The sequence below is a fragment of the Dermacentor variabilis genome, chromosome 1, assembly GCF_050947875.1.
Source record: "Dermacentor variabilis isolate Ectoservices chromosome 1, ASM5094787v1, whole genome shotgun sequence".
Taxonomy (NCBI): Eukaryota; Metazoa; Arthropoda; class Arachnida; order Ixodida; family Ixodidae; genus Dermacentor; species Dermacentor variabilis.
Window position 1 is genome coordinate 130,756,996 of NC_134568.1, and position 24,983 is coordinate 130,781,978.

Sequence of the window (24,983 nt, forward strand, 5' to 3'; positions counted from 1 at the left end):
GTGTGTATGTCTTCACCGTGTTCGACACGTGTCATCAAAGTAGTTCACTTCGCCGCCCTCTCTATGAGGTCACTTACTATTCGTTGCGAGGAGGTAAAGCACGATGAAGGAAAGGATGGGATACATTTCTTTCGTCCAAGGCTCCACCGCGCTGCTCCTGCAAAGACAGACCAACCCCGGAGATAAAATGAGACTTCTTCGAGGCTTCAGCGCCGTTCATTGGCGACCAATCTGGTGCACCATCTGCAAAGGCTTTGCAAGTGTCTTTTGCGATCCACACACACACGCACGCTTTTAAGGCTTCTTATTGGGCTTCGCACAAGTTGTGCTTAGTTCTCGCGAACTGTCCCTGCTGACGTCGTCTTGACGTAGTTCGCCTCAGCGAACTGCAACTCGGACACTGAGGCATTCATTTAGTCGAGCCGTCACTTACGGGTGACACACGGGGAGGGGGTGTAAGTACCAGCAGCACTCGGGCTCTTTTTTGTCTGCTGATGACAGACGACAAGCCTTCAAATATAAACAGAAAGAAAAAATGGAGACGTTATAGTTGAGAAAATGATTCAGAAAAAAAATATATTATGCAGACCCAACGCACATGTTGCGTTGGATGTATGCGAAGTGCATTAGTGAAGCGGTTAATTAATGTTATACAACTGAATGCGATGCTTACAATTGTGTACATTTTCATCCTACACAAGGCGTATTCTCATGCAATGTTTATGTTTGTGCTTTACAGTGTTCATAAGTTACGTCGAAATACAAACAGTAGTTCACGCGAACGCCCACTGTGAGACGTCAGTGCAGTGATTTCATGAACTCGAAGGCGATACTTGTCGAGGGAAGAACGGTGAGGAGAGGTGCATAGGTGCAAAGTGTGACACATACTTGAATACAGTTAAGGAACCTATACCGCTTATGTCGCAGTGACACATGCCCATTCTCTAGGATTGCCCAGAATGGGCACATACCATGTGGGCACATACCAGATTGCCCAAGAATGGGGTAGTCGAAATGTAAGAAATTTGAGAAAAAAAATAGAAGCCGTTGAATATTGTGCGGTTGTGCGGTAATTCATGAAATCGTGTGTGTCCTTCAGGGATACCGATAAGCCAGTGTACACGCTTCATGCGGTTGATATAGTGCTTTATTGCGCCGACCAGAGGTGCGCTCACTGGTACTACTTCGTCGGTCATGGTTCCCTGCTACATAAGCCGGAGCATACGGTCGTGCATACGCAGCTACCCAAGAATGTGATGAATATAAGAAAGTCAAAGAAGCCGTTGAACATCACTCACTTTTACAGGATGTATACTTTTTAAGCCGGTTGATTTAATGTTTTACTACGCGCAGGCCACAAATGGGCTCCCGGACTCCATTTTGTGTGTTAATTCCGTGCTATCTATATTAGCCGTTTGCTCTGTCCTAAATGTGACATATCGACCAACGGACCAACGGGCCGACCAACCGACTGACCGACGGACAGACAAGTAACTGGCAAAGCAATATAATTTGATTATATTCTCCTTGCATGTAATGAATACCTGATTATTTGAAACAAGCTGCGCCGCCTTATTTTAGATGTTTATGCACAACTTGTTTCATTCGTACATAAGGAACAGGGGCCGAATCCACAAATCTTTTCATTCGTAAGTGCTGTTTTTCATTGGCTGATCGTCTTCGGTAATGATATGTCCTACATCACCTGTGGGTGACGCGGAAGTCTTTAGCGTAAGGACTTTTTCTGAATACGGGCCCTGATACGCTTCACATCAGATATTCTGCAACTGCTCCCTAAATTTCTGTACAATTGTTATTACACTCAGTGCTCGGTAACGTTGAGTGCTCGGTTCACGCTTAGATACAACATAGAAACTCCTGCATTCTTTTGCTCCGGAAGGCGAATGCCTGCGAACCAGTGTTAAAAAAGAATTGTTGGAAGCGACAAACAGGTTGTATACGGTATTTCACTTTCATGCGAAAAATTTTAGATATAGGCAAGCGGAAGATGCGTGAATACTTGGCTACGTGAACATAGTTACAACAGCAAACATATCAGCTATCCTGGGAGCCTAGAGTATCGCAATGAAACAAATACTCGTGTTGCAGAAGTATTTGCAGAAGGCCGTGAGTGGTGGCGCCGGCTAATACTCCCAGGACTAACTGTAGCACACATGCATAAATACCCAAGAAAGTGTACGCGAAAACTGCGCCGTGGTAGCTCAATTTCTAAGAGTATCGCACGTAATGCGAGGCCGGGGGTTCATATCCAACCAGCAGGGAGTTATTTTTCGTCCACTATCGTTTTCATTTATTTCTAATTTCTACATTTCAATGAAATTAGTGATTGCTCCTATGCTTCCCTTGTTGTCATTGTCTGTTGGCTTTATGTGGTTGTCACTTACGCAATCCGGGCCCCTTGGTTCCTTTTCTTCTCGTTCAGAAGTATTTATAGAATCGTAGCGCATTCAAAATAGTACAGAAAGGGAAAACATTGTAGCAATCGCCGCGATGCAGATTGGTACGGACACGTGCGTTAGGGCGCCCTCAGTTTCAACATTAGAGGAGGCGCTGACATTTATTATTGGCACACAAAACGAAAGCGGGCTCGATTATAGAAAGAGAATCGACAACGCCGTTTGGAAAATTTCTAAATTCTCTAGAAATGTTTTTTCTAAATTGTCTAGAAATAGAAAAGGCACTTGCCAATATCTTATTTTTGAGCTTAAAACTATTTCTAGCCATGTGCCAACTAGCCCGACAGAAGACGTTACTATTATAAATTCTCCGTTCCACCCCCCCTCCTTTTCTTTTCTCTTTTCGTTGTTGTTGTTGTGTCTAATTTGTTGTTTGCTTCCTTTTTCCCTCTGCCGGGTTTTGACGCGAAATACTGTGCACATACAGTTACCACACGCAGTGTCTCAGTGGCAGTGACATTATCTTGCTGAGCACAAGGTCGCGGGTCCGATTCCCAGCCTCGTTGATCGCATTCCGATAGGGACAGAACGCAAAAGACACTCGTGTACGTAACATTTTGTGCACCTTAAAGAACCGCAAGTATAGTGAAAATTATTCCGGAGTGCTCCTCTACGTCGTCTTTCAGTAAATTTCATTGTTTTGGGCTATTAAAATCAATCAATCAATCAATCAATCAATCAATCAATCAATCAATCAATCAATCAATCAATCAATCAATCAATCAATCAATCAATCAATCAATCAATCAATCAATCAATGGTTTCTAGTCGCACTTTGTCCCGGTGTTTTGTCTGCGTGTTGTTTGAAACGGACGCGTACAACCAACCAGCCGCAACTTTATCCATCATGATTGTTGTGACTTCAGAGTGCGCGTTCAATGGGAGAGCTTCTTCTAAATGCTTGCGTTGTTTGACGTCCTCCGAGAGTTCGTCAAACACAGAGGGCATACAGAGTAGGAGAAAATGAAAAGGAGACGTAAGGCGGTTATCTGGGTCCCAGTAATCGCAAACTACTCGGAGAACTTGGACAATGTGCTCCCACATATTCTGTTGCTATGCTGCCGAAGTGCGATTGGCGGCGGCGAAGGAGCTCGTTCGCGACGCACACATCAAATCTCGGTTGCTGCCCCGTCAGTCTCGTCCTATATAGCTGCCAGTCTACATCAGGATCAATACCTCTAGAGTTGGCAGACGTGATATATCCCCAGGCGCGGCGGGGCGCCGATGTGAAGCTCTATCGCCACGTTCGCATATTGATAGCGCGCTTAGACATGCAAAAAAGAAAGTAACGAAAGAAAGTAAGAAAGTAATTCACTTCATCCTGGCGATTCAACGTCTCTACGTCGAATCGAAACTGGGGAACGCTTTTGCTGAATGTGTGAATTCTTACAGGCAACGGCGAAAAGTCTTGGCCCCGCGAGGCGAAGTTTCACTGAATACAAATACGCTTATCGACTTTAAAAGCTTCCAAGCCACACTCAGAAATTTGTTTACCTTGCACAGAAAGCGGATTGCTGCAGTCGTACGTTTCTCCTGCCGTAGCCCGCCAGAGAGCATTGCGGCGTAACGAGTGACTTCGATGAGATCACATTTAAGCGCTTTTGCTCGCGGAACTTTCCGCCAGAAGCTTTCATGGAACTCGGAAAGCTTCGTACGAGGAACTCAATGTCGACTTGATTATTCTTGTCTTGACATAGGCGTGATTGTAAACGACGACGGATAATCAAGGGGAAACGTACGAAAACAAGATTTTTCTGGCGTCGTTCATCGAGTTACGTATCAGGTCTCCTGTTTCGCTCTCCTATCCAGTTTTGTCCGTGCCGCGAAAGTGTTGACGACTGCCAGCGTCGAGTTGCTTCAGGCGGGCGAAAAAAATAATAAAAAGCGTGCGCGGCATGCCTGCAGATGTAAGCAGAAGGTTATAAGTGGCTCATATGCCGGAGTATCACTACTGTGCAGTGATTTGGATAAAGCACGAATTGTGCAAACGAGAAAATGTCGAGCCACAATACAGACATATGTCGTGAGATCTAACGTCTCCAGTTGCGAATGCTGACAAGGATATGTATCGAAGTTCACGCGCCCCGTTGCAGCGGCCCACAAACTTAGTCCCGTTATTGAGATTCAGCAGTGTTCTCACAACTATTGCAAGTAGACACGGTGTAGCTGTAATTGTTTTTTCGCGTCCCCTTAATTAAGATAAACGCACACCTGTTTAGACGTGTACTCAAAGCTCATGAACGACACAGAAAAAAAAAACATGGGAGGAAGCAGCGTGAGTACGACTGATTTGCTAGATTCTATTTCTCCAGCTTGAGATAGTGCACCCGCCACAGTGGCTCAGCGGCAGTGGTGTTTTACTGCTGAGCACGAGGTCACGGGTTCGATCCTCGGCAGTGGCGACCGTGTTCCGATGGCGGCGAAATTCGTGAAACGCTACTTTACCGTGCTTTTTGGTGGACATTAAAGAACCCCATGTTGTCAAATTAATTTGGAGCTGCCCCCAACGCACAAATGCCTGTTTCAGATTTTTCACGGTGGTTCCGTGCGTTTCCTAAATAAAAAAAAAATGTGCCTTTTCGTGAAGATAGCAGCGCAACACGTTTTCTACTTTCAGCATGCATGTGTAGTGAGCACGCTTGAACGACAACAATCGTAAAAAAAGGAGAAAAAAACTGAAAAAGAACACTGCTCAACCATGCAGTATAGCCCGTGTCCAGCTCAATCTACCTATGCGGTATTTTTAGCTTCAATAATGACAAATGTGTGAAAAATGTGTGGCCTGCAAGAACAGCGGGAGACCCGTAATTTTTGTAACAGAATAGTGAGCAGGACTGTTGAAACCAAGCTTCACCTACTTGTTGCGGCACTTTCGCTGAGGCGTGTTTTAGATCAACATGTCCTGCAAATTGCGATAAAGCATGTTCAACCTTCCGGTAGCAAACGCTTCTACTAGCAGTTGTCGGGAGTTCAGTTAGGTATATCGTTCATTTTTTTCTGTGCGGTACAGGGAATCAAAACCGTCCCATGCATCGCGTGGCTTGACTTGTTTGCGCTATATTGAAGGGCATAAATTTTACTAAGCTTTACCATGTGTCGTAACTCCACATATACGCTGAACGACAAGCTAAGACGTAAGTTCCATTAAAGGCGCAAATAAAAAGTAGTTCAATTTCCTTTAGAAATATATTAACTTTTAATTGGACAAATTATGGAATGTAGCGCGTGAACAACTAGCCATCACTAGCACAGTTAGCTAGTGGAATCAATAATAATATTGGCAGGCTGATAAGAAATGCATATGGCAATTCAATATCAGAATTAAAGAAATCGCAAAAGAAGGATCAAGATAAAGTTTCAGTGGAAACCTTCGCATGTTGGTATCACTGGCGACGAAAGAGCAGATGCCTTCGCCAATGAAGCGCTTTCAAGGCAGCCGACAGTGAGAGCGCGGGTGAATCACCAATTTCCTTAGGAGACAATTCGTTTATATTTTCGTTCTGTTTGAAAACCACCGCGTCAGCCTTGAGTTGTAAAGTGACTTAGCCGCACGGAGGCCGCCTTCCTATACAGAGTAAGAACAAGATCAGCCTACACTTCTGCATGGATGTTCAAAGTCGGCGGCATTGCTTCTTCATCTTGCACTGAACGTGACGAAGTGGGTGACAGAACATTTCGTCTAGCCCTGGAAGCGCTTCTGTCCTGAAGGGAGGACACTTCTGGACAGCGTGGGAAGAAGAGATTGCCTCACGAACGTGTCAAACAGTTATTTTTTCCGGAAGAACCACGGGTAGTACGCGAGGAAGTATCACGTATTCTTTTCACATTTTTGTGAGAGACAGAACTGACTGACACATGGTGACATATTTGGTGAGAAAAGAGACGCACAGGCGGAGCAATTGCCAATCATGTCTGCCAGGCTAACCCCGCCTGTGGTACTGCCACCAGCACCACCACTACCCACTGAAACCGCCACTCTATATCCGCAAACACTACTGCAGAAGAAAAAGAACTGTCAAGCTAGGCCGCACTGTTTTTCAAGAGAATTCTAGAGTGAATGAGGGAGAAAGTAAAAACTAAATCTTAATAAAGCCCCATATTTTTTTTTCAAGCCTGTAAAGGATGCAGCGCCCCAGTGATAGCGTTGATGCAGTGAAGCACGCTGGCATTGAGTCGTTGTTAGGTGATGGGTCGGATTCTTTGTACATGAGGTCGTCGTTGTGTTAAACCGTTGCCATACTAAGAAGACATAAAGCGAAAAGTCCGTCGAGCCATACGTTCTGCAAGGGTCTGAAATGCAGTGCACTCTTGCTAAGGAAACAATGTATCGCGCATTCAAATCAGGACATTTCTATCGCACTTAATGATTTGTTAAATTAATTTGATCGCGCCGTGGAATTATTCCGGTGCTCCTGGCGCTATAGTGCCTCCAAACGGTGAGAAAGACTGTTTGCGCTGTCACCAGAAGTGCAAATGTGCTGGACGAGGGCTGTCATGCTGAAGGAACAACTTTGTGTGTTAGGCGCCTCTGGCGGAAAAAGCTGGCGCCACCTCTATCTCCCGCAATGCTGCGAAGTTTTGTATATGCAGAGTACATACGGGTCAGGACCCGTATTTGCAATACACTTCGAGCTCCAGAACGGTTCGTAAGAAAAGGCGCGGGCCAATCATCATGGCGAGAGTAATATTAGCGAGGGTGGCTAGCCAAGCCGTTCTTGTACGAACAGGTATCACTGTGAGATCGGTCCCCGAGTAGTTAGGCAACGCCGCATACTGGCCCTGCGTCTGTCACGCACTGCATCATGTTATTGTGCCCGCCTCGCTCTCTCTAGCTTTCTCTCTCGCTTGCTCGCTCTCTTATTTCATTTCGTCTCTCATTCTTTCGTCTTTCATTCTTTTCAACTTCTTGCCCGAGCATAGGGTCACCCAACCGCTCTTTACGCCGCTTAAGCTCCCTGTCCCTCCGTATGTTAGTCCTGTCTCTCCTGGTTGACCACATTGCGTATTACCTTTCTTTCTTAGGCATTTATCGTGAATCTAAGCATTATCGGGAAACATAATCATTTACCATGAAACGAAGAAAGTGCTACTATTTTCATTTGCTTCATTACGTTCATTCTGTTTAAAAAAGAAAAGAAGACTCTACCTTTTCTTCCGTGCTCACAGCACAGGCCTAGAGTACCGCACTATTTCAACCAACTCTGCACTCTCCCCATGAGACAAAAATCTCATCTCCCACTTCAAACCTCGTTTAAAGTACGCACACGCAGGGAAGATGGGTACGCAAACTAAAAGTGAGCACTGTAGCACAGGTCATGCATTATTGAGAAAAGGCAGGTGCGCTCTAGCAATCGCGCCGACGCTGTAATCAAGGTTACTTCGTTCCTTTTTGCAGTTGTCAGTTCCCTTAGCTACATGCTCAAACGCCAGCCATGACTGAGCAGGCTCAGAACTATAGCTCCCCGCGCCGGTTTCTTCTGCGATTGCAGAGTCAGAACACCTTTCTCGTTTGGCGAAGTTAGTTGGCTTCGAGATAAGTTGGAGAGAAGCGAGTGTCACATGCCAGTGGAACACCCGAAAGTGCTCACGGAGCAAGGCCGCGCTCTGCTCAACGAATTGCGAGTGTCTGCGTGACATAATCCGCGTGCGACGCGCAGATGGCGGCAGATGACGGAGAGACGCTGCACTGTTTTTCGCATTGATTTGTCTGGTGGAGTGGTGGGTCTCTAGCTTACTGAAGGGCGACTGACAAGAAAGCGCCATTTCGAAGCGTGTGTATATATATATATATATATATATATATATATATATATATATATATATATATATATATATATATATATATATATATATATATATATATATACATATATATTATGTGTGTGTATGTGTGTGTGTGTGTGTGTGTGTGTGTGTGTGTAATGTACTCATGGTGCCCTGTGTAACTTTAGCTAAACATTAAATATATGCAAATACAATGTAGCTGGTCAGATCCAAGGTAATGTTGCTTGCCGTCACTTGGAGATACTCATATTATACTTATCATTGCGCATAATTCCATAATTAGTGCTAATTAATTAATCAATTTATCAAATATTGTAATTACATAAAAAGTGTAGATGATAAAATTATAGAGCAACATGAAAACTCCTGATATAGCTTTCTGTTGCTCAATACGTGCTACATAAAAGTGTTTTTCCGAGCGTGAATGAAGCCGGCGAATAAACGCAAAATGCCTGGAGCGGCCAGTCGCGCGGCAGTTTCGCGGGCATCTGCGGGCTTCTTTCACGCTCGGAAAAACACATTTATGTAGCACGTATTGAGCAACGGGAAGCTATATCGGGAGTTTTGTGCGTGCGTGTTTTGTGTGTTGGGATGCGGTGGAAGACGAAAACATGCTATGTTATTAACATCTGGCAGAATAAGAAAACACGTGGTGAACACTGCAGGTCGTTTCATGGAGACGGCCACACCTGGCTTTAAGCCTGCAATGGTTATACAGGGTGACTATTTTTGGGATTTTACGGAATTTCTAAAAATCGCCTGTTGCACATAACATAATTCTTGTCATTGAGCTTGATTATTCAAATAGGAGGACGTTACTAACACGAGAAATTTAAACACTTTCAAATAATTAACAAAAGTTCAATAAATAACTTCTCAGATAATTAGTTTGCGGCACATATTGCCATTTACGGATTGTAGCCGGTGAGCTTGCAAGACCTATCCACTAGAAATTAATTTGCAGGATGATACCAGTTTCGGGATATTATTTCCAAACGTGAGGAAGATAGTACATGGGCGTTCTAGTTACTTTTGTGGTCGAATGCATAAAAGGGCGTTTTGTTAAAAGCGAGTGGAACAACAGTGCATTTTTAAGGCGAGTTTGATGGCGCATATGTCCAACTGGCCCCATCCTGGGAATTCTTAACAAGCGGATACGCCTTGCAAACTCACCCTCTAGAATTAGTAAATTGCAATACATGCCGTAAAGTAATGAATTCACAGGTTAATTGGGGGGTGTTTGTTGATTAGTTGAATATAAGTTTTGATTTCTCGTGTAAATGTCCGTCTCACCGAATAATCAGGCTATCTTCAAAAATTGTATAAAACTTGAAAATGATCATTAAATATGCTGAAACTGGTGGTATTTAGCTGTTATTTTTTCTTTCTGACGTTGGAGGCTCACTAAAAAAGGAACGAATGCTTCAGACCTTATCAGAAACCACCATGATCCTCCCCTCGCATCAGGAATGATGAAGCTGTCCGTTTGTGATTAATGTCTCGCCACAGCCTCTTTGTAGACATTAAGGCGAGTTTAACGCAACGATTCTTATCCACACTGATTTCTTCGTCACCAAATTGTGCGGTGATAAGTCTGTGTTATTGCAAACATGAGCTAGCACACCTGGCGGATGATAAGATTGGAATGCACCAAGCCTAATGATTTACGCGGTTTTAACTAAGTTTCCAAATTTTCGGACTTTACTAGTAGCGAATTCAGCGCATTTTCTCCCTCTGTTTATTTGTTTAAACAACATTGGTAAGTTTCATTGCAGTGCCACTTCAAAACGTAAAGAAGTAAGAAAGTGGCTACAATCGGTAAGACAAGAAAAGTTGGCGAAACGTTTACATCCAGGAGCCTGCGTCGCCACAGCATAAGCTTAGCCGCCGCATAACTTGATGTGCACTGCTCTCTGAAAACAGCGCACTAGAGGCAACCACACAAGAGGAATCAAACAGGACGACATGGCAACTGAACTTTTAATTACAAAAGCAAGAGTACGGTAATAGAACTTCAGAAAGCCCACCTACAGGTGTTAGTATTTCTGAAAGCTTTTGAAGCCAGTGAGCGTGAGGCCGTGCCTATCGTCGGACCTCCTCCAAACTGTGTCACCGTATTACGGTTTCTTCTTGAAAATTTATTTTCGCTGACAAGATAGCGGTCTTTAGTTTTGGTGCGTACGACTCGCTAGGCGCAAATGTTATCGTTCGGTTTACAGTGTAATTAATGTATATTATAGGTATGCATAACGCCCCCGATTGTAGCAGTACCTGACAGGGTTACCTTTGTGTATAAGGAGTCGGCGCTGAAATTTTCTCAGCTGCCCTAGCGCCGCCTGCCCAGCGCCGTGAAGTGCTGGCCAGCCGCACGAACGCTGCCAGCCCGACGCTCTGCAGGCATGCTTGTCGGAGCGCGGCGCGTTTCACGGAAGTAGCTGAAACTGTAGGGTAAAATTTCAGTGCAAACTAATCGGGCTTCGTGGTGTTTGATGATACCACTGATTACGTGGTCATAGTGCACGGAACTGAAATACCAAGACAAGATCAGTACGCAAACGTTGGTGTATGTTTCGAAGAAGCGTTTCGGTAGACACCGGGACATTGCAACATTGCCGGAAATTGCGCAGCTATAATGCAGCAGCGCGGCGAGCGTATCAAGAAAACATGACGACCGCACTCCCTACAACTTGACCAGAAATACGTTGCGTTTTGAAAAACACGTCTGTGGGTAACAGCAGAAGAAAATGGTTCTACGGAAATTCTGACGTAAATATCCCATTGATCCCATTATTGAACATGATATACCGAGAGAGCTGAGCAGACATCTAGAAAATCTTATAGGCAGTTTGCGACTGGGTACATACTACCAACACAAAATAGTTTCTGTTCCGCATTGGCCGTGCTGAAAACCTTCACTGCGAATATGGCAATGCAAATGAGAACGTGGAACACCTTCCTTTAGAGTGTCGGGCAAACAGTTTTGAAAAAAAAAACAGCGAACTGGTGTCCACATTAATCAGCCTTGTCGGAGACTGCTGAGCATAAAGCAGCTGTTTGGCCCCAACCCAGCAGCTGGCACACAAAAATGTGCACTTGTTGCTCTGACAGTTTTTTTTTAGGGTACTGGTATTGCCAAAAATTACTATAACTGAATGTTATTTATTTACCGGTGACAACAACATTGGTTGTTGTATTTAATTCTCGTTTTCAAGCAGTAGTATGCGTCATTTTTTTCTCTTGTGACCTTTTGCCTTTGTAGTATCAGTCACACGTTCGTAGCGCTTCCTCTCTTCAGAGGATCCCGCTGCGATAATTATATTGAATAGCACATGCCTCTAGGCCCTTGTGGTTCAAGGGCTCTGGCGAGGCAGTAGTGCTGTAAGCAATTTAACATCTCGCATATTTTAAACAATGCATCATTCTTCTACGATGGATTTTAATGTTCATAGTATTCGTCATTAGACATCGCCATAATTTTATAGCACGTAGATTTTACGCACTTTACAGCGACTATTTTAGGCCTCTTTACAGCCAAGTCACATCTTCCATAATACATCCTTAACACTATCACTTGTCATGGCGCTCTTTGGCCAAACCTAGCCCTTGCGCCATAAAACACCACACATCATCATCATTGTAGTATCAGTCGTATTCGTAACTAGTACTGTTCCTTTCTATATTTAGACATTTTGCACTCATAATATTTCTTGCGTTTATGCCATTTTATGACAGGTTTCTTTTACCGTGCCAACAATCTGCCGACATGTCATATATACATACATGTTTCTCTCACGAAACGAAGTCACTGGTATCATCTCTTGGTGCCTACGTATCCCTAATTGTTCGTACCTATATAAAAAAGAAATATTTACATAAGATAATATGAACTGCTAATCAAAATAGAATCCTTATTCACCCCCATCCCATATTAACCATATTAAAACACGGAGTGCTGTGAGGCTATAACAACAGATGAAGTAGTACAAGGCATGTGGTTTGCCTAGGGGTTTCCGTTCCGTCCAAGTCGACATGATGAGGTTCTGCACAATACGCGACAGGCGCTCAGCAGCAATGAGATCTATGGTTTTCCACTGCAATTTGTCTCGGTAGAAGTCACTTTCAAGCGCCGAGGTCTCACGATGACCAGGCAGCGTAACGGATACGCGCCCATATTTACACTTTGGCGGTCTGTGGTGTTTGTTTCCAGCGCTTGGGGGCGAAAAAGAAACTCACGGGCCGAATTCACAACGCTTTTGATTCTGCAATGTTGTTTGCCACTGAACGGCCGCCTTCACTAATATGTGTAATATGATGACAGGCTACAAGCTGTTCTCACGAAGTTTCTATAGCAAGAAATGTTTTGTGAATATGGGACCGGGGCCCGTATTCACAAAGCTTGTCAGTCGTAAGTGTTCTCTGCCATTGTTCGGCCGTCTTCGCTAATGATATGTCCAGTTTCTTGATCGGCTAGAATTTGCTCTGATGAAGAAATATAACGTAAGAGCTTTTTGTGAATACGAGCCCAAGAGCCGAATTTAGAGACCACCTTATCCGTTGGAAAATAAAGTTTATTCTATCTGTCTATCTACAGAGCTTTTAGTTCGCAAGTGCTCTTCTCCATTGTCCAGTCGCCTTCGCTGATAACATGTACAGCTACGCGATTGGCCGGCCTCTAGTCTTACTATCTTACTAACATGTCTAGCGTAAAAAACAAAGAAAATAACACTTTTGTGAATAAGAGCCCAGGGCTGGCATCCCCAAAAATGATATTTCGCTAGAATTGTTCCTAAGTGCGAATCACAGTAAAACCTGGCGCTAAACACATTATTATAGAGCAGCACAGCTTGTACCTCTGTGACGAATAGACTAAGAAACAAACGCGAAAACTATCCCGTTCCTCCCGTCTTTCCCTATTGGTCCGCGCGTCTGTATTAAACAAATGAGGCGAATTTCCGCGACATGGAAGTTCCAGATGGTTCTTTTACGCAGTGTCGCTGGTGCGTGTCTTGTAAACTAGGCCCATCCGTTCTCGCGGCTTTCACAGCCATGTGTACACGTGTCGCTTTTTCATGCTTACACAAACACTTCTCCATCGGCGCGGAATTCAAAGGCGCCTTTACTTGCAAGCAGGAGGGACATTCAGATTTCGCATGCAAAGAAATATTTGCATCCAAATGCACCTCTCAGAGCAGTTATCTACACTGTCGGCTCTAGACACTATGAGCGCAAGACGTTACCGCTGAACCTAGGTTCGGAGCGTCGTGCGATGCGAGGTTCGGTCGGAGACAACTGAAAGAAGCGAACATGTATTCGCTGCTTTGTTTCATTTGGACAAGCAATGTTTGGTGTGCAAGTATGCAACCCAGGTGTAACACCGCCATGCATATTTCTTTCACGCAAGTTAAAATCTTGGTGCTCACTCTCTGCCTGTCTTCCTCTTTGTATTCCCCGTTTTTCTTAACGCCAGTGCAGTGTAATAAGCGGGGCGTTCATCTGACTGACCTCCCCCCCCCTCCCCCCCCCCCCTTCCCCTGTGCTTGCTTTCACTCTATATCTCTCCATAACGTCCTTTGTGCGCTGTAGAATGAGCTTTTATTGGGTAGACTTCCTATTTCTTTGCTTTAGTTGTGGGTCATACAGACAGCTCTTTTGCCAACCATAAACGTAATCAAACTCCATGTACGTACGTGCTCACGAGCGTGGTTTCTTTTGCCAATTGAGATGCAGCCAGAAGGGCCTGTTTTCTGTGAAAAATTTACTTGATAATCAGATCCTTCGCATGGTGCGGACGAAGGCTGGCCGGCATAATGTAACGATTCTATTTCATTCCTTCTCGCACTTCGTCGATGCTCCGAGCAGTGCCCCGCCCACGTAATCATAGGGATTGGCCGGCCGTGAACGATGAGCGAGCTCAATTCTACCGGCCCTGTTTATCGTACTGGTGCGCTGCACACAGATATGTGATACCACTAATCGCATGCGTCTAGAACAGTGCTATAATACCAGCGCATGTACTGCATACATGCGCTATGGGCGCCAGTAAAGTTAAGCGCGCAAATTATGGAGTAATGTGCAAACTATTTCTAAATGTTTTAACGCTTCCGAGCACACTTGAATTCTGTTAGGAACGCACGAGGGCCTTGCCGCATGCATATATGACAGTTCACTGGCTTTGCCGCTTGAAGACGGTGAGCGATTTCCCGCTATATAGCTGCAATACAAGTCAGTGGCCCTACGTAGAAAGAGGAACACAAAGCTAAAAACTGCTAACAACAACGCGCCCGGACGTTGTTGCTAATAGTTTCATGTTTTGCGGACATACACGAGCAACAATAATGCGTGCCAAAGGCGGTCGGGCGCATACGCACCGCATCACCTGCAAGCGCGCTCTTCTTTCGCCGTCTCGCCTCTCCTCTTCTTTTTTTTTTTATTTTTGTCCCACCAAGGTTTATTCTCGCAAATTAGTATCCGCGGACCGACTTCATAATGAATGCACCAGTAGAAAGCGACCGACATAAACGGGCGCGGTTCGTTGCGAGGAGCACGTGACCCTCTGCCTCTCTCCTCCCCGTCGATTAGCGGCAAACAGCGGGAAAGAACGATAATGAAAGCTGGGCTTGGGAGAGGGCCTGGGAACTGCTATAGTATAAAGCACGAAGCGAACTTCCTTCAGGTCGATCCCGCGCTGGTTCCGAGACCGCAAGCGAAGCGCGAGGCGTCTCTGCGAGCGGGTACGCTGGCCTACAGCTCGGGACGGTCCTGCGCCGGGGTCCGCTCGGTGCGCGCGGAGTAATGACATTATTACGTGCTCGAAGAATCAATCGGATTGGCACAGCGCACCGCCCGCAACTGGCGAGGCCGCGAGAGCAAAATTCGCGCACGCCTCTGTTTATCTCGGGATGAAGCCGATCCCGTTTCTCTTCGCACTCGAGGTTTCCCATTGTGCATTCCTGTGTGGTCACTTTCATTTATGTTAGTGCTGTATATTTACATAGCGTCCATGCGGTGGTGAAATCGTAGTGAGGGCTACGCTTTCTATCTCATTTTTGCCTTGCGCGATCGAGCTTTTGTTTTTTGTTGCTTCCCCTACCGCCTCCCGCTCCTCGTAGACTTGAACAATGGAATACAATCGCGGCTCCTCTTTCACGCGCAGCCGCGGGTACACATGTCAGGCACGTCTCGTCGGCCCTCCTCCCTTCTTCACCGCTCCTGTTCGCTCGTCCCCGCGGAATATGCGCGGGCGAACGCTGTAAATTCAAAGCTTACGCCATAAGCCTGCCACGCCTTGCGCCTCATATTGAGTATGCAGCCTGCTCCCGTTGTCGCATACTCCACGGCGCAGTCGCAGTTGGAGCAACCGTGATAAGTCTTGAGGCGAGGGACGTTGGCCACGAAGTCGCACTGATACACGAAACTTGGAACTATTGTGCGTCAGCGTATGAATATGCGATTGTTTATATGTTTTATTTGGCTGGAATCTGTACGAGTGCTGTAACTTTCATAAATGCGCAGCTGTTGGCAAACTTTGGGTCTGGCGATCGACCGTCCCACGGTGCAAACCTGCCCCTAGCCCGCTGGAACGTGTGCGCTCTTGCAGAGCAACTTGAAATGTGAGAGAGACGAGACCAGAGGTGAGAACAAATGCGCCAGCTACTTTTTCACGAGATATCAATGTTAAATACGAGCACTCCCACCAATATATTATTTTGGCCAAGGGGAAAAAACACACAACACAATAGGGGCCGAATTCACACAACTTCTCTTTGGGTTTTTCTTTTCTGTTTTTCTTCTTTCTTTGCCATTGACCAGCTACCTTCTCTAATCATTCTATGCACAGCTCCGGAATGGGCTGAAATTTTCTTTTACAAACAATTATAGCCTAAGAGCGTTTTGTGGTTGCGAGTCCAGGTTTCAGGTTGCGTAGACGTTGTTATGGCGAAAGGAGACAAAACAAAACGATGACGACATCAGATCTTTTCAAGAACATTGCTTCTTTCTCTTTATTATTTTTTTAAGAAATGAAAACAAATTCTACCATAATTGCTGTGTGAGAGAGAGGGAAATGGAAGAGAGGAAAGGCAGGGAGGTTAACCAGACGCACGTCCGGTGTGAGTTTCAATTGAAACGTTACAGATGATAACAGCGCCCCCTATCGCGCGCGTTCTTCGGCACTACCGTTGCTTCCTGTCACATCGTGGCCTCGGATATCTGGGGGCGCGCACCTCTATCTCGGGCGCCTAAGCCAGCGTTGAGCGCGTACAGCGCGAATTGTGCGCATCGTTGCGGGAATCGCACTCCCTTGTGCAATGTTTGAATGATGCTCAGACCTCACGGCTTCATTCCCTTCGTTCTCTTTATTTACAACACTGCACTTCTATCACGTTCTTAGTTATCGCTCACAGTAATCTTTGAAGATTGGCTAATGGGAATGAAACCATGTATTTCATTGCAAACAAATTTTTTCATAGATCATAGTTAGTACTCAGGTTACGACAGAGTGGCGCCTCTTAAACACTTATCGTAATTGAGAATGCTACTGCTTTCTCGAAGGTGACAGTGCAATAAATAAAAAATAAATAAATAAATGAATAAATAAATAAATAAATAAATAAATAAATAAATAAATAAATATGTAATAAAGTTCCTAAGAACAATCTACACCTCTTGGTACAGGCCGCTTGGCACCGATACAAATACTGAGAGGTTAAAAAATAACAGAAATAATAACTCGTGAAATAGAGCGAGGAAGGATGCACAGAAAGAAAGGGAGTTTAACCAGAGGCAGTTCTTGTTGGCTGTCATGCAAGGGGGGAAGGATTAGGGTGATAAAAAGAGAAAGAGAGCAGAAGGGGGAGAGCGAAAGAAAGAAGGTAAAAGAGCACCAAACCTACGCAAGCTCTATGAGAGCCGAGCGTCTCTCCGATAGAACACAGGAGGGCCTGTGGTAGTAGCAAATGTACGGGTCTTCAAATATCAAACATCATCCAATCACACAAATAGCTCGCGTAACTTTTGAGTGGACCCACGAGCAATGACTGAAAATTGAAATAGAAGGACTGTGCGAGAACATTTAGTACAGGCCGTGCTGCGTGCGGTGGATTATTACGGGAGGAATGGAATCGAGCGAAAGAAATCTGCGCATTACACCGACCCTGTTTTTCTCTTGAGGAGTATCAAACCCCTCCGTCCCTAGGAAAATGTATAGACTCTTAGACAAAAAAAAAAAAAGAAAGCAATGACCGCAAAATAAAATCAGTAGTCTCACTGCTCATAAGCTCAAGTATCACAGATCGGCTCAGAATGGAGTTTTCGCATACTTTTAATGAGATCGCGGAGCGCAGTTTAAATCGCCGAGTTCAATTTACGCCTTTCGGACAGCTGTGGCACATGAAAAAGCAAGAAAATCAGACGAAGCGGTTGGATTAATTTTGAAAGCATCTATAGTGAAGGTTTCCAAGTTTGCTATTATTTCTGGACCCGTTTACATTAGTCGCGGTTATCATTAGTAAGAACTATAATGTTACACTGCGTCAGCAAATTATGGAAGCTGCAGGCATGCACAGACTAGTTAGAAGAGCGCTTGGTTTTTAGTTACAAACAAAACCAATCGTGCACCGATGTGCACTGTTCAGTTATTGTCTTGTTCAAGCTGATGATGCACTTGAAGGAGTTAAAAAATTATACTTTTCCATCCTTACCCTTCGTTTTTGCCTCTCGCTAGTAACGAATATTAATTTATTCCAATTATAAAAATGTGTGCATGACAAAGTCCTCACAAAGTATAAGCAACGGTTTCCTCAGCGCTTCTAAGTGATTCTCACACAATCGTCAATAATACATTTCACCCTCGTTGCATAATTACTTTCACAAGTGATGCGATGAATGGTGGCAATTAAACTGAGTCTTGGTTACAATAAAGAAACGGGAAAATTAGTCAAAGTTCGTGTTTACGTAACTAAGTGATCGATTGCACGCGACCGGTGGACGCGCAAATAAGAGGACGGGTCCTGCCAAGCTGTAGCTTAGTTGCTGTTTGTAGCAAGCACGCTCAAACTGTCCACGGACACAAACGTCATACCACACAAGTTTAGTTGTCAAGCAGGGCTTTGAGCGCGAAAGTCTTACGCGGAACCTGAGGCGCTCCGTGTGGCTGAAACATCCGCTGCTCTCGTGCCGTGTACAACGGCCCCATATGCGCCGTTGGGTAAGCGCCTCATACAGCGTCCCGGTGCTAGCATCGTGCCGGACACGATACCCGCATCACAGAACACTGGTGGCCCATTGTCCAGTTATGCGCGGTTTATAGTGCAACCGGTGTGCGCGACCTTTGCAGCAGCCACGACAACACCGCATCGGCAGGGTCAGACGCGGGAGCTGCGGCGCCTGCCGCTTGCGCGCGTCGCACATATATGGCTGACATGTTCGCGTATAATGTCAGCGTACGTGCAGGGTGACTATACCGCAGCCGGCTTTCCCTGGGCCGCTGCGCCCCGATCGACGATGCAGTGAGCGAACCATTGACCTTGCGCCGATTCGCGCACGGAATAATTTTTCATTTTGCTATTCTGTCTCTCTGTTAATATCGACAGTGTTTTCGCTGTGTTCGTTATTCCTGCCAGCACCAAAACACAGGTAGACAGCCTTCTGCTCGAACAGTGACTATTGGCTTCGCGCTCGGTTCTGGCTGCTGCGCGTTTGTATACGTATACGGCGAGTGCCATTGCCAGTAATGAGAGTCGCAATAAAGAGAGGACGGCACATACGACTGGCCGCTTATTTCCACCTTCTTTCCGCTACCAACGTGCGCGAGCGGCCGCGCGTTACGGCGGCTCTGATGGGTCGCACTTAAAAGCAGCTCGCGAAAAAAAAAAGGGGGGGGGGGTGGAAAGAAAGAAAGAAAAACAATAAAAAAGCGAATAAATTCGCCGCAGACAACCGACCTGCTTTCCTCAGCCGCGTCGTCCCCTTTCCTCGGTCTCTTGTCGAGGGAGAGCCCTGCAGAAGGCGAGCAACACAATTACACCCAGGGGCACGCAGGCGCAGCCGGCGTACTACACAGCTGCGAAAACGGCGCCATTAAACGCCCGCGTGGCGGAAGCCGCAGCGCCGTGTTCGCAAGCTGAGCAATATGAAGGAACATGTGTTCTTTAGCGCGCCGGCGGTACCAGATACATACCTTTCTATTGTTGCTCCTTTCTCGCTCTGTTGCTTGGCATTCTTTTTTGCGTCGCTTTCTCCCTATCTGTCTCTTTTCTGCACTCCTTACTCTTCTGCTTGTCTTGTTTCTACTTTCTTTTTATTTATGAAACCTAATATTGGGCTCGCCGCTCGCGACCTTTCTCGCCTCGTGTGTTGGGCTTATTGTTTGAATGTCTCTCAGGCTGCTTCGGTCGCGCGCAATCGTGCCTCCGCAGGTCCTTCCCCCACGTTGTTACGGCGAATACCCCGCCGTCGAACTCTTTATTTTACCGGCATCTCTCTCTCTCTCTGTCGCAAAATCACCATCTCGCAATTTCCTCTTGTTTTCACTCGTAATTCCGCCGTCAAGCCTGGCGACGTGCGTGGCACGGACGCTGCTGTCTGCCAGGGCGCCGCTCATGCCGCCTTATAGGTGGCGGGACCCTTTGATAACGGGCGGCCGTATTTTCCTTGACCCCCATTACCACGGACAACGAAAAAGGCTATAAACACTTTATTGGACTGTCTTTCATTCGGCGGCATCGGGAGCTGTCTCCGAAACACAGCCATGGCTGCTTACGTCAGTCACTGGTATATCCTTCCATGTCTCTCCACCCCATTCTTCTTTCTACATCAGTACCCCTTGCCCCAACCGTGTGCAGACCTTCCTCCTTTTTTTTTTTTTCGCACTGACCTGAGGCTCCGTACGCTCTGTGTCGCAATAATGCGTGTTGATTAAGGGAAGCGAGGAAATTATTGGCGCCTGCCTCGCTGCCTTGGACATTCCCATTTTTACGGCCCTTGAAAATGGCGCCTCGTAAACTCTGGAGCACTTTATCACGCTCTATAATTAAGAAGCCGCTCACGCGTGTGGCATTTTGTGACGCCATACGAAATTTCATCGCTTTCTCTTTCATGCGAGAGTAAAAAAAATAAAAAAATCCATCCCTGAAAGAAATTTTTCGTTGCATTGTTGTTAATTTTTTTTATGAGGGGCCTGTCAGCTCTCTAAGCGTAAAGGATGAGTTTTACGCGGCAGGATGTGTTCATGCATTAGTAATTTCTCATTTACTATACTGCTGTAATGTTTGCCACTATTTCCCTTATAGTTATTTGTCTCGTTCACTCTCGGTAGTACATCGTGTTGGCACTTTAGAGCGCACAATTTTCTGACCCTCGTGTTCTCACGTGTGCTTTCAAGTGGTGGGATATCAGGCTTTATTGTTTATTCCCGTAGCGATACCGATATTGCGAGCCAGTCATTGAATGTGGGGAGACATGGCTGGAATCAAGTGATGCGTTGTGGTTTCGAGGTCATCTTGTTTTTGTTTGTAGGAATCGCAGCTGCGGCCGATGTGAGGTGGGCTGTGAGAAGGTTTTCCTCGGTAGGAAACCGCAATCGCGCGCTTAATTCTCTGTCTGTACGCTTCGCGACACCGCTTTTCTTTTATATCAAACTCAAAGTAAAAAAAAAAAAAGAGAACGTATTCTTATGTTATGTACAATTCGTATGAAAATGATAGTGCTTATTCGAGCCTGTATCCATAGAACACTTCGGGGAGGGATTTCGACGCTCTGTTAAAGATATTTTAATAATATCTTCGTTTCACTGTAGAGTTACTAGAAAGTGAGGCCGCCACAGAAGCGTTACTACACGATCTGACGTCCGCTGCTGTAGATCTTGAAATGTAGTGGGCATTTCTGGCGACGAGTGTAGATACGCCATGAGAGACAGATGCTTGATACATTTGTGAAAGCAAAATGTTATATAAATTTCCGCGCCGCCTACAGTCTGATACCATCTGCTGTCCGAAATCACTCATTTCAGAAAAGAATGTGAGGCTAGACTCAACGGTGTTTGTCGGTCGGTGAATAACAGCGAACGTTCCCACAAGAAGAAAGCCAGGGCAGCAAACACGGCTGCCCTGGCCAAAACAAGTCTTGTCGAAACGTCATCTCTAGCGGCATTCCTTGTTCGACCACTGTTAATAACTTCAAGCCTCTATCTTCCTGCGAATTTCTGCCTCGTTTGGATTCAACTATGGAACTTATCGTCAATGACAACTCACTTAATCTGGGTCCTTGAGCAGGCGGTAAAAGCTCCTCACATTATGCGCAATAACGCACGTTTCTAAAAGTGTGCAGTCTCGTTGCGCGGTACATTTTAGAAAACCGTGAATCCGTCCGAGCCATCAACGACAGACGCTGCAAGGAGGAGAAGCAGAGGACGGTTTTCAATCTGCAGAAAGAAGCTTTTTTTGCCTTTGTGATTCTGGAACTCTGTACCTTGACGAGAAATAAATTGTACTCGTATGTTGTACTTGTAACAGCGTGTATGTGATTACGCAATTCGTTGGTTCGCCACGGCAGCTTATGTCTTCCGCCCGTAAGCCGGCGGCTCAGTGGCTATGACGTTCCCCTGCTGAGCACGAGATCGCGGGCTTAATTCTCGGCCGAGGGGGTCGCATTTCGAGGCATGAAATGCGGTGACGCTCGTGCATCCAGATTTCAGTTCACATTGCAGAACCCTAGGTGGTTAGTCCGGAGTCCACCACTACAGGGGGTATCTGTCATAGCCCATGGTGTCGCTTAGCGGCTTAAACCGTATCCGTCTGTTGCGAGAGGCTTACTAATAAGGATTGCGCAGCGGAAAAGCGGGCAAGTGCGGCACGCACCTGAATCACCAAAAAGCTGAGAAAGCCCGCGATGAGCGAGCAAGCGTTTCTTTTGTCTCTGCCTTCATAGCACTGCCGCACTGAGGCGAAATCGTGGCAGGCGCAGGCAGCCCGCCGCGTTCGTTTGAACTCACTGCGCTTCACCGCATCAGGAACTGAGCAGTCGGACCCAGAACTCTACAAAAATGCTATGCTAGTTCACGCAACCGCAACTCGATCCACCTATCTGGCGAAGCTGTGAGACGGAGTTTAATTCTGGTAACCTTGCACGTGATCAGTACACCGGCGCCTGGCACCGGCGAAGTGGCGAAAATTGGTCTTAGCAACGCTATTTACGCGCAGGTCCATACTGCGTCTTCCGCAACCAATAATAACCAACAGCGCTACGTGCGACGACTGCGGTTGCAAGAAAACTGTATCGACCGCATATTCCGTGCCGAGAGTTCGACGAACACTCGTCTCGTCTGGTCGAGTAGCCTGCGTGTCACGGTTTCCGAACCCGTACGAGTTTGGAAACGTTGAGCGGCCGCAGTCATTAATAAAGCACCGAGCGCGAGGCGATATCGCGGCTGGTCGTGGTGACCTGTCACCACACCGGACAATGAATACCGTCTGCGTTACTTGCTGTTTGGGGAGCTCTTCAAAAAGTGGCGAAACCTGACAATACCAAATGAGTTTAATGACACTCCTTTCGCCATTTTCGTAACCGTTCCGCGCCATAAACTCCCCACGGAAAATTTGTTCCCACAGCAACGTTAGATTAAGTGAGCGAGAAAGAGGGGCGTTCTTCCTTTTTGTTAGCTTCTCCTCTTTGAAAATAAAACAGAAGACGGAAGAGGCCTAGGAGGAGAGAAATATAAGAGCGGTGTGGTAAAAGCGCCATTTATCAAAGTGATGTACATTTTGTTTGGATCGCACCGCTGGTACGATCTGTTGGGAACTCGGCGCTGACGCCCGTGGTTGTACCTGGGTCGCAAGCCCCAAGGGTAGCGTTGGCCTGGCGGCCTGGGGTACAACTGGAAGCATCCGAAGGTCCCGGCAAAGCATGAGTCGACTGGTAACAACGAAACAACTTGTTTATTTTAACATCGCAAAGAGTTGGCGGTCAGGTTGACCGAAGAAGAGAGACGGGAGAGCACTTTACTCAACAGAAGAAATCGGAGCCCTCCTTTTGGCGTCCGGGGGCAGCTGTTTTTATACTCTCGCAGTTGAGGGCAAGAAGGAACCCCACAAAAGACGAGCACGTGAATGTACAATGGGCTAATGGTGACGCACACTGTCGTAGCGCTGCCGTAGCACCATGTCGAGCACGATCTCGTAGCACCCTGTCGTAGCGCTGCCGTAGCACCATGTCGAGCACGATCTCGTAGCACCCTGTCGTAGCGCTGCCGGTCGGGCACAATGACTGTAATGAGAGGATGATCCTTTGCGGTCGCATCGCCGCAGTCGCGCCTGGAAACACCTGCCGATGAGCGTTGCGGCGACGATGATCGGGCCAAAATGTCTGCCGCCCCGCCGCAGTCGCGCCGGCAAAACCACGTGTCGCAGGCGAAACGCAACAGACCGCCCCGCCGGGGGAAGGAGATCCTGATGGACAGGGGACTGCATCCGCTGTCCGGAGGGATGTCGCTCGATGATGCTCATAACCGAAGTCGGGCGTCCCTCGACGTTTCTTGAGCGCAGCGCACAGAGAAGGCCTCGTTCTCTCGTTCAGGTTCGCACGGGACACTGCAAAGTGACTTCGGGAGAGTTCACATTTTTGTTCTCGTTCCCGGCAAGCGTTAGAACTACGCTGAAACTCAACCGCTCAGTCAGCAAGCACGGCACAACCCTCACTAAGCCCTGCCAGGCTCTTTCCCCTTTTTATACCACTGCCTAGTTCCTTACAGTAGTCTAGCATCACTCAGAACGCGTCCACAAATTGAAAAATTGCACTAGAAAGCATATCATCACTTTGAAACACTAAACAAAAGCAATATGTTAAAAAAAAATCCTGCCTCAGGAAGAAAAACATCAGTAACAAACAATTTTGAGGCTGATTCCTACGTTAGGGGCTTCGACTTAAGCCATCGGCGTTACCGTTGAGACTCCCCTTTTTGTAACGCACCTCAAAGGAATATTGTTGTAAAGCGAGGCTCCAGCGCAGGAGGCGGCCATTTTTGGGAGAGATGGTCTGCAGCCATTGGAGAGGGCAGTGATCCGTCTCAATGATAAACCTCGAGCCGGCTAGATAGCATGACAATTTCTGAACGGCCCACACGAGACACGCACACTCTTTCTCGGTGGCGCTATACGCCTGCTCACGACTGGTCAGCTTACGACTAGCATACAGGACGGGGTGTTCTACTTCTCCATTTTCCCGTTGGCACAGTACAACGCCCATGCCTCGCTCACTAGCATCGCACTGAACAATGAACCCTTTTGTATAGTCTGGCGATCGTAGCACAGGCTGGTTTGTTAGGGCACTCTTTAGGGCGCTAAAAGCTCTTTCCTTTGTCTCGTCCCAGACGACTGTTTGAGGCTCTGTCTTTCTTAGAGCATCAGTCAGGGAAGCCGCGATATCAGAGTACCTGGGAATGTACCTCTGATAGTAGCCGGCGACACCTAAGAACGACCGAATATCGGTCTTCGTGCGCGGTTGCGGAAAGTCTCGCACAGCGGCCACTTTTATTTCAGAGGGGCGGCGACGACCCTGACCAATCACGTGACCGAGGTAGACAACCTCGGCCTGTGCTAACTGGCACTTAGGAGCCTTTACTGTCAAGCCCGCTTCGCGCAGGCGGGTTAGCACTGCCCGCAAGTGTGCCACATGCTCAGACCAGGATGCGGAGAATATCGCTACGTCGTCTAGATACGGTAAAGCGAATTC

The 24,983-nt window shown here is 46.5% G+C and overlaps 1 protein-coding gene across 1 annotated transcript in view; it reads right to left on the reverse strand.

The window, feature by feature from the left end:
- The window catches only part of LOC142584725 (uncharacterized), a 38,628-nt gene extending 20,160 nt beyond the window's left edge, over nt 1–18,468 (reverse strand). Inside the window, exons 1-3 of the mRNA XM_075694954.1 lie at nt 18,387–18,468; nt 10,546–10,702; nt 78–157 (exon numbers count right to left, since the gene is read on the reverse strand). Of these exons, the coding sequence (XP_075551069.1) occupies nt 78–157; nt 10,546–10,702; nt 18,387–18,453 (304 nt within the window). The 5' untranslated portion in view covers nt 18,454–18,468. The remainder of the gene's footprint in view (nt 1–77; nt 158–10,545; nt 10,703–18,386) is intronic.
- Between the last annotated feature and the right edge of the window lie 6,515 nt (nt 18,469–24,983).